At 34.4% G+C, this 17,881-nt stretch overlaps 1 protein-coding gene across 1 annotated transcript in view; it reads right to left on the bottom strand.

Annotated features, from left to right (window-relative positions):
- LOC142351036 (uncharacterized) overlaps window positions 1–17,881 on the bottom strand; it is a 34,106-nt gene that overhangs the window by 714 nt on the left and 15,511 nt on the right. Inside the window, exons 7-9 of the mRNA XM_075403097.1 lie at window positions 17,226–17,484; window positions 14,642–14,946; window positions 13,932–14,348 (exon numbers count right to left, since the gene is read on the bottom strand). Coding sequence (XP_075259212.1) covers window positions 13,932–14,348; window positions 14,642–14,946; window positions 17,226–17,484 — 981 coding nt within the window. The remainder of the gene's footprint in view (window positions 1–13,931; window positions 14,349–14,641; window positions 14,947–17,225; window positions 17,485–17,881) is intronic.

A 17,881-nucleotide genomic window follows, 5' to 3' on the forward strand; every position in this document is an offset into this window, starting at 1 on the left:
AAGCAGTTTCTTGAAAAAATTATCAATTTCAGCAGATTTTTCTCCTTTATCAATTAAAAAGCATTATTACCAACTATTAGTATCATCATTAACATACTCGCTACAAAACAATACTCGAAACGATACTCAACAAAAAATACTCAAAACGAAGCACAAATTTAAACATCAACTTTGTTTAAAATCCAATTATAAAAAAAATCTCTCTGAATTATTTTCTTCCTAAAAACTAAAAGAATTTTTAAAAGCTACCGCGTTACAATTCAAAGGGATTTTTTATGGTTTGAGACAAAAAACCATTCGAAGTGTTTTGTTCAGCGTTTTGTTGAAGACTCAGATACCCTGAAAGTTTTCAAATATTCAGGTTTGACTATGTCAATGAAAATCGATAAGTGACATTTTTGGTATGAGCTCAGCTGGTAGAATTTTTGTCTGTATTAGCAGTGCTCTTGCTATGTCACCTTTTTCACGTAGAAAGCACAATATTACACCCTAGTTAAACTGTTGACTGATGCGTTACTGCTTTTTTGGATTCATTTTGAAAAGATAGCTGAAAAAGGTAAGCGTGACAGCACAAGTGATTTCAAAAAAAAATGCGCGTGTTCACGGGCTTTTGATGTCTTATCAAGTATACTTATCGTATAGCATGAGCCATTTTTCTTAACGATTTATTCAGCTGATCGTCAAAATCAAGGTTCCTGTCGATCTGGATACCATGGTATTAAGACCCTTTTTTGGTTGTGAAAACTTCGTCGTTACAAGAAAAAGATCCCAAATCTAACTGTTGCGTGGAAATTCAGTTTCAGTTGTACTCACGTTTGTTCACTTCTACACAATCTTCTGCTTTCTGCTAGACTTTTTTGACTTTTCCATGTCCCGTAATTTTCTTTCAACAAAACCAAGACAATACTTGTGTCAGCTGTGTACTGAAAAACGTTTTCTGCTGCGTTAACGTTAGCTGAAAAATAGAGAAAAAAGAAAAGTCCTGAAACAGTTTCGTGTGACACACCATGATTTACCACTTTTCAATCAGAAAACAGGCTATTAAGTTTTCATTTTTGTCTGCGGTTAGCAAGAAACAGGATAGCATTTCTTTTGGTTCCTGGAAAAACCATAGAAATCAGTTTTAAGGAGAGTTCTATGTGAAATGCAACTAACCTTTCGCAAGATGTAGGAAAACAGCATTCGTTTCTTTGTTTTGAACTAAATTAGACAAAACCATTTCAGCTAGTTGCAAAAGTGCGTCAGCTCATGAACTTTTTCTGAAATCCAAATTGCTCTAAAATTAATTTAATGCTTGTCAATTAAATCTGCCATCTGAGTCAAAAGGAGGCGCTCCAAAATTTTTGAAAGACTCAGTGTTACAGAAATCGATCGATAGTTTGTTCTATCCAATTTATCAACCTTTTTGAAAATTGGTGTTACGTTGGCTAGTTTGTTTAGTTTGAAAAATTTACTCCTTTATGCACTCATTTAATGCGAACTGTAGATGTACACCCAAAGCCATGCCATTTTGCATGGCTTAATGAGGAACCGTTATTTCACCAGGTCCTGCCGCTCTGTTATCGGCAGCTTATTGTCCAGCGATAAGATCTAGTGATAATTGTATCTTAGCACTGTATGTGAAAGCAGGCATCTGAAGTTTATCAGGGTATAGAATCCCTAGTTTAAACATAGCTGGCAGATTGCCAGAAAATAGCCACAATAGATTCGTAGATCGGCAGTCTAAAAACAGTAAAAAAGACAGACCAAAAAAATTCGTCTTTTCATTGAAGGCTGATGTGTTATATTTTGATTAAAAGTCTGTATAAGTTATTGCTGCCTCTATTAGCTGATCTCAAATAACCTTCATTTAGAGTGACACACTCCCATTTGACCTTATCTCTTTGAATTAAAGTAAATAAAAGTCAATTTCAAAGTGAGGAAGTCATTTTTGTGAGTGAGGTAAGTCAAGTGTGACCAAAAATTCAATCACGCGCATGAACAAAAAAACTCGCTCCACTAAGAGCGAAAAATGAAGTCACACATGCAATTCAGTTGAAATTGCATGAACGAATGAACAAAAAGTGGCTGTGACGTCATATGGTCGTAACAAAAATCATGACGACGAAATAAAAAAAACCAAGAGAAGGCCAATAATAGCCCCAGCTATCGCTGTGCGGCTATTAATAAATGATCTATTTTATCAACTTCGACACTTTTTCAGCCGGACTGATCTCTCTTTAATGCATTTCGATTGTTCTTTACTTGCTGAGAGCTTATTAAAAAAATTGACTCAAAAATTGTTGTACGCCTCTCTTAGTTTTTTAGTACAGACTGTCAAAAATGCTTTTAGACGCACACTTTCTAGTTTAGATAAAAGATAAAAAAACACCTTTAACTAAAAATTTGATAATGTACTAAAAATTGTGTTGAAAATGCCGCATGTGATTAATAAAAAACTGCTCGCTCAGCTGCCCTTAACTTTATCTCTTTGATTTGATTTAAAGCAAAAAAAAGTCGATTTCTGAGTGCGCAAGTAATTTTTGAGAGTCACGTTTAACCAAAAATTTAAATCACCCGAATGAACAAAAAACACTAGCCATTAAGCGTGAAAAATGACGTCACGCACGCAATTCAGTTACAATTGCAAGAAACAACAACAATCCTGTTGTCGAAAAAACCAAGAGAAGGCCAATAAAAGCCTGAGGTATTGCTTTGCGGCTATTAAAAAGCAAAGACGAAGTAAAAGGACAACAAACCTATTGTCATTGAACATAATTTACTAGAAAGTTATTGAAACATTTAACTAAAAATCGAATAACTCTTCCACATCTGTCGCCCTGTCCACCGATAGAAAGCAGACAACAATTTTAATGAATACAGTTGAGGGGTCACGTAACAGAAAAAGCAAGATAGGCAACGAAAAATTCCAAAAAGTTTAAAAAAGAATTTAAAAAATTGTGTAAAAGTTAAAAAAGCCATAAATTGAAGCCCTTCAGCAAATTCAATCACGCCTAGATGGAGGGCAGATGAAACCAATTATTATTAAATCGGCGACGTCAACAAAAAACAATTACAAAAACGTGAAGTTAAGTGATAGAACAACAAAAACAGCTTAACACTCAAAAAAGCCAAACAGTCACTAAAAGACTAAAACATTTCAAAACCACGGTCTGTCAAAGTCGTTCAGTTTCAAATTGAAAACATAGCAGGCAAATTGTCGGAAAATAGCCGCCGTTGACGCACATCGGGAAAAAAAGGAAAAAGATGAAAATTGACAGACCTTTTTCCTAAGTTTTTCTAAAAAATGTGCATATTCGGTGTGCAGTTTGATAGATTCTAAAAACATACAAAAGTCAGCATATAAAACGAAAACTTTTAAGCTTAATAAAAATGTCAGCTAGCAATCGCTCTAATGAACTTTGATAACCTAATGCACTATAACTTAATGACCGGGCTTTATCCTTAATGCGCCTATGTGATAGAACAACAACAAAGACAAAACAGTGCCAAAATAAAAAACAATAATTACTTAAAGCAAATCGTGTCACATAAGTAAAAACTGTTAGATCTAAAAAATTTTAAACTGATCAAAATAGGACTCAAAGGATAGCCTAAGCAACAGAACATTAAAAATAACGATAGAAGATGAAAAATCCAACAAAATTGTTAATATTTTTTGGAAAACAGGTAATTTCAAAATCACTAAAACAGTTATGTTTCAATTCAAATCAGTAAGCAAACATAATGCAACTCAATAGAGAGCCCTTAACACCTATAGTTATTACCATATAAAAACTACAAAAAACCACAAAACCCAAAAAAATCACTTAAACTTCAATGAAACGAAAAGCGTCTAAGTATTAAAAAGCCATGAGGACCCCTCTATAGTTACCCAATGCAATGGTTAATTAAATACTCGAACACATATATCACATTTGTGACGTATTCCTATAAAATACGAAGAGAAAGTCAAATTGAGTGGCAAAAAAACAACCGTTTATAACACCATTTACTCACTTCATTGTAAAAACATACCCGGCAGATTGCCGGAAAATAGCCACCGTTGATTCCAATAAGCATGATTGTGATTAAACGAATAGAAGATATTGAAAAAAAAAGATTTTTGTACAAAAGAATTTTTTAAGTCCGATTTATTTTGATGGCATTTCGTAGTTGAACATACTTCTGTTTCCTAGAGAGAGGCTACAGGGGCTACTATCAATACCAATAAGCATAAGAGATGGTAACTAAGACTTATAGGAACGACGCTCAAATAGCGGGCATCTAAAATTGGTCTTTATGGGTTTATACCGTTTCTATTTCTGACTTTAATTTTTTATACTGACTCTGTTCATTTTGAATTGCTTTGCTGAGCAACTGATGTTCAAATTCACTTTTATCAGAAAGCGAGAAGAGAGAAACTAGCCTAGGGAAGTCAAAAAGATTTCACGCAAAATGTCGAAAAAGCGGCAAAACGCAAAAAAGTTCGACGAAGTAAAAAAAAATAGGAGCGCTATGATAGCCGGCTGAGAAGATGAGGGCGGCTATTAATCAGTTTAAACGAATTGCCAGCCCTAAACCTACATGCTTTTCGCACCTCTTGCTACCCTAGCGTGAAGAAAATTACAACTACAATTTGACTTCTCATTGAAAAGAAAAGGTTGAAACATAGCCGGCAGATTGCCGGAAAATAGCCGCCGTTGATGCGCTTGATGCACATCGGGATTGAAACCGAAAACGATAAAACGAGATAAATCGACCGATTTGTTCCGTTTTTGTGTCAAACACTTCTAACTTGGAGTGAAGTGTCAGTTGGATTCTAAAACTATACTTAATTCAGCTTCTAAACAAAGCTAATAAGCTTAACACCAATTTCAGCTAGCAAACACTATAATGAACTTTGATAACTTAATTCTCAATGACTTAGTGACCGGGCTTTACCGGTTTATCCCGTCTATTTTGATTTTGATCTTTCGACTTTGACAGTATTCGCCACATTGCGTAACTAAATGCGTGAAAGAATTTAAAATCCATTCAGTTGAAACAGTGAGTGAAGTCAAGAAGTCAAACGTGAAAATCGTGACTTATGTATAACGAAAAACGTGACAAAAGTAAACCGAACTTAAAAAAAGTAGAGTACCCAAATGGTAGCCATTGGGAGCCTGAAGGAGGGTATAAACAGTATACAAAAACGATATAAAAACAGCAGGAACTTAAAAACTAGCCAAATATTAAGTGACAAAAACGGTGGAAACAAATTATCTGGGAATACTTATAGAAACAAACTACAAGCAGCGGGCAACAAAAATTTGATTTTATTGAGAGTTGACTGTTGTTGCTCAGCATACACCGAACATAGCTGACAGAACACCAAACAAAGCTGGCAGATTGCAGAAAATAGCCGCGAAAGCTTCGTAGATCTTCATTCTTGAAAAAAAAAGTAAAATAAACAGAGCAGAAAAACTTCTTTTAATTAAATGCTGAGACCTTTGACTTTGATTAAGAATCTGTATAACCTACTGCTACTTCTATTAGCTGCTCTCAAATAACCTTCAATTAGAGTACCTTCAATCACTTACCCTTATCTCTTTGAATTAAAGAATAGAAAACTCAATTTCAGAGTGAGGAAGCCATTTTGGTAAGTGAGGAAGCCAGTGAGGTAAGTGACGTTATTCACGAAAAATTCTTATAGGCAAAAAGAAAATTAGGCAAATACAGTTCAGAAACAAAAAAATTCGGCAAAAAAAATATTTAAACTCAGCCTATTTCCTTCGATAAAATAAATTTAAATTGATATTCACAAAATCAGAAGGACACAAGAACCACTATGAAAACTTTTTTCAGCCAAAAAAAATTGCTCGATTACTCGAGACGCTAAAACCAAGAAACGGCCAACATAAACCCCAGCTATCGCTTCCCGGCTTTTGAACACAGCTGACAGATTGCCAGAAAATAGCCGCAATAGCTTTGTGGATCTGCAATCTCAAAAAATAGTTAAAAAACAGACAAAAACGGTCGTTTTTAAATGATGAGATAATTGATTTTGATTAAGAATCTGTATAACTAACTGCTGCTTATTAGCTTCTCTCGAAAAATTTTTAATTAGAGTGACACTCAATTATTACCTTATCTCTTTGAACCTTATCACTTTGAATTAAAGTGACGAAAAGTGAATTTCAGAGTGAGGAACTCACTTTTGAAAGTGAGTTGAGTTAGGTGTGACCAAACAACTTATTCATGCGAATGAACAAAAAAACTCACTCCACTAAGAATGAGCAATAACGTCAAGCATGCAATTCAGCTGAAATTGCATGCACGAATGAACATAAATGGTCGTAAAAAATCCTGACGACAAAAATTACAGTAGGTCCTGATCTACAATTCAAAGAATTTTCAATGAATTAACAAACAAAATTTGACTGAAAAGATTGGTAGACCAGTAAGAAAAAAATCAGATAAAATGAAAAATAAATAGAAAATCAGTGTCAAAATGCCTCATGTGAACAAAGAACTACTAGAGATAAGACGAATTTTTGTTCAAACACCTTTTTCTCACTCCACTTTAAAATTAGAGCAAAACATTTACGCCCGAAAACCGCTTGCTTTTTTCGCTCCACTTTCTGTTTGGGTGTGAACAGATTCACTGCTCTAGTTTGACTTCGAAAATCATGAAAATATGTGAACAGATCATTAAAATCATAGCCGGCAGATTGCCCGAATAGCTGCGAAAAAAATATAACTGCCGATATAAGACTAAATTGCTATGTAAAACATTTGGCGATAAATTAATTGAACTTGTTGAATTTCATTCCACGGAAGCCTTTTCATTAGTGACCTTTACTACGCATATGAGTTCTTTTAACCTAAAACTAATTCGAAATAAACTTAACTTAAGTACAAAAGTCATTTTATTGAGTGACTTGGGTCACGTAGGCATGAACGAATGAATGCATTAAACATATAACTCAATTGATTTTTGAAAATCTCCTTGCGACACATAAACAGGCTATATAGCCTTATTGTTCTCGCTCAGATTTGGTGCTCAGGACTTAATAAAGGATTATCACAATTTCAAACTTTGTTTAACCAATCTGAAAACGAAATTATTATTATTATTATTATTATTATTATTTATATTATTATTATCATGTATGATCAAAAACTAAGCACGCAAATAACCTTAAAAAAATGTTGCTAGAGAGAGAGAGAGAGAGATGAAGTCACGCGCTCAAATGCCGTTAATGAGGGGAAATTTTGACTTTTCCAGCTTTTCTGTGTGAACAAATGTAAAACGAAAAGAGCGTCTTTAAATTCTAAACATATCCGGCAGATAGCCGGAAAATAGCCGTGATAGACGCTTGTGGCCTTCCATGAATTGAAACAACTAAAGAAATAAGATAGACAGATTGACCACCAGTCCTTTAATAGACCACTAGACTTTTTGGTTAGATTCGGACTGTCATTTTTATGAGACACATATGCTCTATAAATAAAAAGCCCTTATGGGGCTTTTTCAAAATTAATACGTTTGGCACTACTTCGATGCACACCATTGACCTTAAACTTGTAAATGCTCATAAAAAATAAAGTTAATTAAGCGAGTTCAGAAGTCATTTTTTTGAGTGAGGTAAGTCACGCAATTGACGTAAAAGCAGAACAAATAACGTCACGCACACAAATTTTAACTGAAAAGAGTAGAAATCTCTGAAATTTCAAGTCAATTCTAGTCGCAATAATCATCGATGGAAACGACGAATCAAAAAACATAGGCGGAAGAATTCCAGAAACGACTCGAAGTAGAAAAGTGACAGCCTCACTGGCCTAATGTATATCCCACATAACCATACTAAGCATTTGGAAACAGAAAAAAATGAGAAAACGGATGCACAACCTGATAAAAATTAAACTTTAGTGGCAACTCAAAAAACTATTGGTAAAGGAACATGTTATAAAAAATAGGTTGCAACAAAATATTCACAATTGACTGACAGCCCGATAAAATTGGTCCATAAAATATTAATTACATTTTCTCGTACATCAGTCAGTCACCCAACCAAAAATTTTCTGCGAAGTAATAAACAACAATTAAAATATAAAAAAAAACAAAAATAATTAGAAAATTTGTTTAATTTTAAAATGTGATAAGTGCCCTGTTTAGCTTTCAAAAATCTTCCACGCAAGTATTCAGCAAACAACATTTTACAACACTTTCTGCCAGATCAGTCACTCATCCAAAACGAGGGAGAGAAAAATCAATTGACTCTTGAGAACTGCTAAAAAACTGATAAAAAGTTGAGAAATTTATGATTGAAAAGCTGCCATGACTAGATCTGAATTTTTAGTTCATAGACGCAACGCCTAAAAGTAACTCTCATTTTAGAAATGACTGAGAAAAATTAGAGCAGAAAAAATTCAAAGCCAAACTCGGCAAAAATTTGCCCCAATTTAGCCGATTTTACTCAAAAATTAAACGACTATCAACCGTGAAGAACGACCACCAGAACTGCTACTACAACAACTAGTTTAACGACACAACTCAGCAATGGTAATGAAAAATTCAAAAGAATACAAAAATGCTAGAAAAGCTTGAAATCGGCAAAATGGTTAAAATACATGAAGATTGAATCTAAATGTGTAATATTTGCTTGAGATGGTCAGAAGTGCTTCCAAACACACTACTAACAGATAAAAAAGTGAAAAACATCTTTGATTGAAAAGTTGGAACTATAATTAAAGAAGTCAATTGAAAAAGCCGCACGTGATCAAAATTTCGTTATCTCGGCAAATTTTTTTCACAACTACTTTTCTCGCCTTTAATATATATACAAGGGTCTTCAAAGATACAATCAGCATATCTCTCTCTCTCTCTCTTCTCTGCTTTTCGATTAGTTCAGCCGTTTGACCTAAACAGTTTTCAAATTCATTGACTTTTACATTGTTTTAAATACACTCCAAAAAATTATCGATCCAAAAATAAGTACATCTATTTAGTTTGCACTCATGGTTCAAAAATATTACAAATCCAAGCTTCTGTTGGGATAAAAAAATTGAGAAAAGGTTACAGAGATCCGCTAAACTAAAATACTTTCCAAAAAAATCAAACTAAAATTATAAAAATAAATATATTAAAATGTAATTAAGAAACAAACTTCCCCTGAATTTCAAACAATAGACGTCGAAAAGCATATCACTTTTGAATAACACGAAATTGAACCACTGTCTGTGCATAGAAAGACTTTTCTTCTACATAAAACAATACAAAAATTAAAAATTTGCCAACCACGAATTGTCAATCAAAAGTTGCCACACGAATTGCCACTCAAAAGTTGCCATATACATAAACTTTTCAGGAAAAAAGTCTGCTCAAAGATCCAAACATGAAAAAATTTAAAATCCAAAAATTAACTTTAAAGAAATATGAGCCCATTTTACACTTGAAAAGTATTATTAGGTTCTGCATCAAATTCATTAAGCTATATATATTATAACAGCATTGATCAAAAACATTTTCAACAAAAACAAATTACAACTTAAAAAATTGAGCCAAATGGACGAGAAAACGGCTTAAAACGGTTATCTATATCCGCCGTTCTCTCAAGAACATTTTTCAAAGTCAAAAATCATTCATTGAACGCAGCGAATTATCAAAAAAAATCCTCTCGCTTAGCGAAAATCTGTTCCCTGTGACAGGTTTTCTAACTTTTGCTTTTAGGTCAAAATGCCGCGTGAACAAAACTACTTCCTGTAAAAAAAGACCATGAGAAAAACATCACTCCTCTTCGAGTCGTAAAAAGCCACAACCAATGTCCACAATAATAGCTGCTATCGCTTCGCGGTTATTAAAAAAAAAACTAAGATAAGGCCAGCAATAGCTCGAGCAATCTATTTCCGGCTACAAATAAAAACACATACCCGGCAGAAAAGAGCCGCCGTTGATTCCCATAACCAAGATTGTGATTAAAAGAAGAGAAAAACCAGCGAAAAAAATGATTTTTGTACACAAGTGCAAACTATTTTGATGTCATTTTGGAGCTGAACATACTCCTATTTCGTAGTGAGACCACACAGGGGTTACTATCAATACCAATAAGCATTAGAGATGGTAACGAAGAACAACGTTTGAGTAACGGGCATCTAAAATTGTGCTTTATGGGTTTATCCGGTTTCTATTTCGGATTTCGGTTTTCGATATTGAAATGCTGTTCATTTTGAATCTGTTGATTTTGAATTGCTTTGCTGAGCAACTGCTCTCTATAAAAAACAACTTCAGTAGAATGAGAGAAAAGTGAAACTAGCCTAGAGAAGTCAAAAAGAATTCAAGCAAAATGTTGAACAAGCCGTGAACTAAGGTAAAGCGAAAAATTTCAATTCGCCGAAGTAAAAAAAACATAGCAGGACAAGTCCTGACGTACAATTTAAAGAATTTTCTTTGAATAAACAACAAACTAGACCTAGAACGGACTATGAGCAAATTGGGAAACCCATGTCTAAAATAAGATTAAAAAAATTTTAAAAAAAATCAGAAAAGCACTGTCAAAATGCCGCATCTGAACACAAAAAACTAGCGAGAAATGGACACTTGGTTCCAACGAAAAACTAGGCCTAGAATGAACTATGAATGGATTGGAAAAACCATTTAGAAAACGATCCAAAAACAGTAAAAAAAATCGAAGTGAAATTGCCGCATGTGAACAAAAATCCACTAGCGAACAGGCGAATTTTTGTTCAAACGTTTTCTCACTCTAATTTAAAATTAGAGCGAAAAAATTTCACGCCGCAAAACCACTCGCTTTTTCGCTCCACTTCCTCTTTCGGCGTGACCAAAATCTCTAATCCAATTTGACTTCACACATGAAAATGTGTGAACAGATCTCAAAAAAAGACAGCGCCCCAATACAACTCGAATTGTAAAACATAGCAGGAAGAATTCCGGAAACGACTCGGAGTGGAAATCCATTTAAAAGCCATCCAACTACTCATCAGACAAAACATGCCTCCACTAAATTATGATTTTCTTGAATCAAAACAATAAAACAAAAAAGAAAACAAAAATCAAATCTGTTAAAACATGATAAAAAATCAGACCAATTTTTGTTGTAAATTGAGATCCCCAAAAAACTATCTCTGCCAAAATTACTTCATCAAGGCAACTGTTACGTACTAAAACCACTTCTGAAATTTTTGAAAATACTTGAGGCCTAATTATGAAAAAACAACTTGCACTAAAAAATTGGAAAAAAGTTAATACATTTTTTAATATTACAAAAGCATAAAAATCAAAAGAAAAATTACTTTCAGCCAATAGGGTATCCAGATGGTCGCAAAATAATCGACAAGTCATAATAGGCTAAGAAACTTGTCTAAAAAACAGAAAACGAAAAACTGCGAAAAATTGAGAAAATTAGTCCCGAAATTTGTCATACAAAAAAATAATTCAAATTCACATTTTGAATTGCTTTGCTGAGCAGCAGCTGTTTAAAACGACTTTGAGCAAAATGACAGAGGAGTGAAACTAGCCTAGAGAAGTCAAAAAGACTTCACGCAAAATGTCGAAAAAGCGAAAAAATGGGTAAAACGAAAAAAAGTTCGACGAACTAAAAAAAACATAGCAGGAAAAGTCCTGACGTACAATTCGAAGAATTTTCATTGACTAAACCGAAAACTAGACCTAGAACGGACTATGAATGGATTGCGAAAACCATTTAGAAAAAAATCCTATCAAAAAAAATTGAAAAAAAAGTAAACATACCCGGCAGATTGCCGGAAAATAGCCGCCGTTGATTCCAATAAGCATGATTGGGATTGAAATAACAGAAGATATTGAAAAAAAAGATTTTTGTACAAAAACATTTTTTTAAGTCCGATTTATTTTGATGGCATTTCGTAGTTGAACATACTTCTGTTTCTTAGAGAGAGGCTACAGGGGCTACTATCAATACCAATAAGCATTAGAGAGAGGTAACTAATACATATAGGAACGACGTTCAAATAGCGGGCATCTAAAATTGGGCTTTATGGGTTTATCCCGTTTCTATTTCTGAATTCAATTTTTTATACTGACTCTGTTCATTTTTAATTGCTTTGCTGAGCAACTGATGTTCAAAATCACTTTTAGCAGAATGAGAGAAGAGAGAAGCTAGCCTAGAGAAGTCAAAAAGATTTCACGCAAAATGTTGAAAAGGCGGCAAAATGAGGTAAAGCGAAACATTTTTTTATTCGACGAAGTAAAAAAAAATAGGAGCGCTATAATAGCCGGCTGAGAAGATGAGGGCGGCTATTAAAAATCAAAGTTAAATTGCCGCATGTGAACAAAAAACCACTAGCGAGAAAACAAATTTTTGTTCAAACGCCGTTTTCTCACTCCACTTTAAATATAGAGCGAAAAAATTTCACGCCGCAAAACCATTCGCTTTTTCGCTCCAATTCCTGTTTCGGCATGACCAAAATCACTACTCCAATTTGACTTCAAAAATCATGAAAATGTGTGAACAGATCTTAAAAAAAAAGACAGCGCCCCAATACAATTCAAATTCTTTGAATTGTAATAAGGGAAGCCCTACTCTAATCAATGAGATAAAAAAAAGTTTTCTAATTTTATTAGACCATCTATTCTAATAAACAATACCGAGTGACTTTTCAAGTCATCAGTATTTTGGTAACTTCTGAAAAGTTCAGATGATTAAAAAAAGTGCTCGGATAAGAATTCCGGAAACGACTCGAAGTGGTAATCCATTTAAACGCCATCCAACTACTCATCAGACAAAATGTGCCTCCACTAAATTATGATTATCTTGAATCAAAACAATAAAACAAAAAAGAAAACAAAAATCAAATCAGTTAAAATATGATAAAAAATCAGATCAAATTTTGTTGTAAATTGAGATACCCAAAAAAACTATCTCTGCCAAAATTACTTCATCAAGGCAACTATTACGTACTAAAAACCACTTATGAAATTTTTGAAAATACTTGAGGCCAAATTATGAAAAAACAACTTGCACTAAAAAACTGGAAAAAAGTTTTAATATTAAACTTTAATATTAAAACTGGAAAAAGTTTTAAAAATTTTTAATATTACAAAAGCATAAAAACCCAAAGAAAAATTCCTTTCAGCCAATAGGGAATCCAGATGGTCGCAAAACAATCGGCAAGTCATAATAGGCTAAGAAACTTGTCTAAAAAACAAAAACGAAAAACTGCGAAAAATTGAGAAAATTAGTCCCGAAATTTGTCATACAAAAAAATAATTCAAATCCACAAAACTGTACCCAATTGTTATATAAAACTTGCTCAAGGGGTCTTTTCAATACCCATTTGAGCCAGTAAAACAAAACAATCGTTAAAAAAATCGCAAAAACTAGCCCAAAAATCAGCGAGATACATGACAAACCTCCGAATTAGCATAAATTTGGTACGAATTTCCAGAAACCTTCAAACCACTACCAAAACCAGCCTAAAATTGAAACAAAAGCACAACCAGACCTTTCAACCCAAAAAAATTGAAAAAAACTGCTTTAAAATGCCCCACGTGAAAAAAAAATTTCGCTCGCTTACAATTTTTTTCACACCTCAATTTCTCGCTCTCTAGAAAACAGCGATATGAACAAAAACCACTCTCTTCTCGCTCCGCTCTTCACTTTTGTTCAGCACCAAAATCACTCCACTTTTTTCACGTGTTTCATTTCCCGCTTCGAAATTCCCTCCAATAAAATTGATTAAAAAAGGACTTCTCCAATACTCCTCTTCGAGTCGTAAAAAAATTAGGAGCACTATAATAGCCGGGTAATATAAAAGATGAGGGCGGCTATTAACAAGAGATCGCCTTACCCAGCCATCGTTTCATAGAAAACTTACCTGATACCGTGTCGGGCTATTTAAAAGAAGCGCCGAAATTTCATTATTTCTATTTTCATATCAAAATTTCAAGCTTTGAGAATGGAAGATCGTACTTTCTTGTTGCAACTTGGTCCACTTGTAGCACCTTCATCCTCATTTGCTGACAACTCCAGATTGGCATTGATATAAACAGGAGACAATTGTCGAAAGAAATCTGGCGGAAATTGGTCCGGTTGTGGTTCCCTGGACGGAGACGGAAATGTAGGCACCACCACCCCGTTCGGAGAAACTTCACCGGACCTAGGAGCTGCGATAGTCGCCACTCCCAAGTAATCCAGAGCTGGTTCTGCTGGTGGAAGCTCGACGAACAGTCCCATTTGCAACAAATTGGCAGAGGGGTCAGTTTCAGTACTTGGTCCAGGTGGAGGCGTTGAAGTGTTCTCGTAGTATCTTCCATTTTTGTTGCCCTTCCTTCCGGGATTTAGAGATTTACTCTTACTCCCTGCAGCTGATTTACGCTCCGTTGTGTGCTAGAATTTACAAGTTTTTACTTAAATAGCACAAACAAATGCTCTCTCAAAAATACTATGAGCACCGAAAACCAACAACGAATCTCAAAGCATGTGTTGTGATCGATATGAAAGAAGGTACCCCTTAAACTGCCGTTTTCGAATCTATAAATTGCAACTATCCCCCTGGAAATGTTATATCGGTATCATAGCACTTCAATTTCCTCTTTGTGTCAACGCTTTAACACATCGGCAATACTCTACGCATCGCTTTGGCTAAAACGTTTTAATCATGATCAAAATTATAACAGTACCGATTGTTGTTGATACTGTTGTGGGTTGAATTGCTGGGGTGCCCCACACATTGACACCGGTCTGGGAGGGGGAGGCTGAGGAGCTCGGGTGGTCGCAGTCACCTCTTCGGATGATTGAGCCGACGAACCCGTGGGAACCATCGGCAGAGTTTCGGAGGCGTAAGCTCCATTTGTAACCAAACCAGGCGGCGTTGGATTTACAACCGGACTTCTTAATCCTCGAAAGGCTACCGGATTGCTGTTATTAGCATTGCTATTGAGCATATTGTCATTATAGCTGGCATCTGAAGCTTTAACTGTTACACCTGAAATGTACAAACCGGTACAATTTTTAAACGTATTGGGTAGTTACCATTATATACCCCATAATGGTGTTCTACCATGATATGGCGGGGAGGGGGGATAAAAGTGACATTACTTGATGTGGCCACTTATATGTGGCCACCTGATGTGGTGCTATATATTGCAATATCTAAAACTGTAACACCAGAAAGCAATTTATTATTGTTCGAACATTTTTTAGCTTCCATAATCTAATTTTTGTTTAAAAAATTTCTGGTTTTTCGAAATTTTGAAAAAGCGGAACACACGGATAAATTTGAAAATTAAAAAAAAATCGTACAAAAAATGTATCCGCCTTTTATGTCTTATGTTGATTGAAAACCAGCGTAAAACCAATGTTCTTCTGCATCGAAAGTCTTCTGGAAAAACAGAAAAATTCGGGCAGTTTAGAGTTCATGAAATAACAAAAAATTAGCTTTGAAAATTCTAGAGTTATTTTTGAGAAAATTTACTTTTTTATTTCCTAATAAATAACTGGTTCCAACATTTCAAAACCTCGGACACTTATAAACGCTGTTACATGATGTGGATTACAGAACATAGATGGAAGATTGCCAGAAAATAGCCGCAATAGCTTCGTAGATCTACAGTCTCAAAATAACAGTAAAAAAGACAGACCAAAAAAATTAGTTTTTTCATTGAAGGCTGATATGTTATATTTTGATTAAAAATCTGTATAAGTTTTTGCTGCCTCTAATAGCTGCTCTCTATAACCTTCATTGAGAGTGACACACACCCATTTGACCTTATCTCTTTGAATTAAAGTAAATAACAGTCAATTTCAAAGTGAGGAAGTCATTTCTGTGAGTGAGGTAAGTCAAGTGTGACCAAAAATTAAATCACGCAAATGAACAAAAAAACTCGCTCCACTAAGAGCTAAAAATGACGTCACGCACGCACTTCAATTGAAATTGCATCAACGAATGAACAAAAAGCAGATTTGAAGTGGTTGTGACTTCATATGGTCGTAACAAAAAATCACGACGACGAAATAAACATAGCCGGCAGATTACCGGAATAGCTGCAAAATTATAGACTTGTGTGCCGTATGATAGAGATAGAAACAGATACAGATATAAGTTGAAAAAAGTTATCGACGCCACTCAAAAAGCTATGTAAAAAAATTAAACGATAAATTAAAAAAGCTTGTTAAAATTCATTGCGCAGAAGCCTTTTCATTCGGGACCTTTATTACACATATGAGTTCCTTTGACCTTAAACTAATTCAAAATACACTTAAATTTTAAATCCAAAAGTCACTTTATTGAGTGAGGTAAGTCACTTTTGCTAGAGAGAAATGACTTCGCAGCTATTGAAAAAACCAAGAGAAGGCCAATAATAGCCCCAGCTATCGCTGTGCGGCTATTAATAAATAGAATTCATCTTTAAGAAAACTTGAAAAAAATTTTAATTTGCATGCTTTATATTGTCAAAGAAATTTTCCCACTCAATCTCCTCTAGATAAAATAGATAAATACAGTAATCAAGAAATTGCTCTTTGAACTGACATTTTCTAGTCTGCGAGCGTTTCTGCAAACTGAAAATGAAATGATTTATTGATCTTCTTTAGTGAAACTTCTCAAATAAAGAACGAAAAGGTTTTTTTTGAAAAGGTGAAAAACTATTTTAAAACTAAATATTCCAAAACTGAAAATTTAAAAGATAAGTTCAATTCAAAACCAATGTTAATATACATTTCTAAATAACATACTTTATTGACAACAGAAACGTTCCTTTACAAGTGAGACAAGTAGAGTCAGAATGATGAAACTGACTGTTGAAAAATAGCTGTTTGCTACAAATTTCGGTTTTAAATATATTCAAAAACAAAATGATGTTTATTAAATCTATGTGGTAACCCATCTGCAAATTTTTTAAAAATCAATTGACCGTAAAAAAACTTAAGAAAGGTTCACCTCAAAGTTTAATGTCGAAAATTACGATTACCGATCCAACTGCCAAAAATAAAATTTTTATTAAAGTGTTTTTTTGGTGCTGGGGTTTGTATTTGTCTTGTGTGTGTGTGTGTGTGTGTGTGTGTGTGTGTGTGTGTGTGTGTGTGTGTGCAAGTGTGTTTGTTAGATTTTTCTGCGTATTTACTATTCTCCGATTCACATAAGTTGCTTTCGGATACTTCCAGCCATTTCTCCGACAAATTTAATGTTGTTTTGCAACCTTGCGAGGTATGTTGGAACATTCTGTGCTACGCACAGACACGCACGAGCCGTCTTGTTATTATTACCTGTCGGAAATTCGAAGTCACCGAAGGCTCTTGAAGTTGAGGCACCAGTTTTGGGCTTTGCACCAGATTGATTACTGTTAGATTTAGATTCAAAATGATGTATCGGGAACTCGTAACTGGTTGATGGCTGTTGCTGTTGAGAAGTTTGCTGTTCTTCACTTTGTTTATCTACAATTTGATTTGCTGATGCTTGAATTGATACGTTGACATTGCTCCTGATTTCGCGACGGCACCACGGGCATTCGGCTTTGGTTTGTTTCTGAAAAAAAAGGAAAAATTGACAAATCCTTACTCGTGGCCAGGTGTCATATTTTGATTTATCCGTACGACCAAAACCCTAACATGCTTCAGAAAACTATGATCAAAACGGGAGTGCATTGAGTCTAGTGTACAAATTTGTAATCTTTTTTGCTCTACTTAAGTCTCCATCTGATCACACTGTTATTACATCACTTATGTTATTACCGCTTTGACCATGATTTGAATTGGAACAAGAAAACATAGCCAATAGATTGCCGGAAAATAGCCGCCGTTGAACCTCCTTTCATAATTTAATGCACTGAGAATTTAAAAATTATGTCTCAGCGTCCGGGCTTCATTCCGTTTTTTTTTAAATACAATATCAGTTCACTGGAAAAAATTTTCTGATAGTAAAC

Source organism: Convolutriloba macropyga, chromosome 12, assembly GCF_964194025.1.
Source record: "Convolutriloba macropyga chromosome 12, txConMacr16.3, whole genome shotgun sequence".
Classification (NCBI taxonomy): domain Eukaryota; kingdom Metazoa; phylum Xenacoelomorpha; order Acoela; family Convolutidae; genus Convolutriloba; species Convolutriloba macropyga.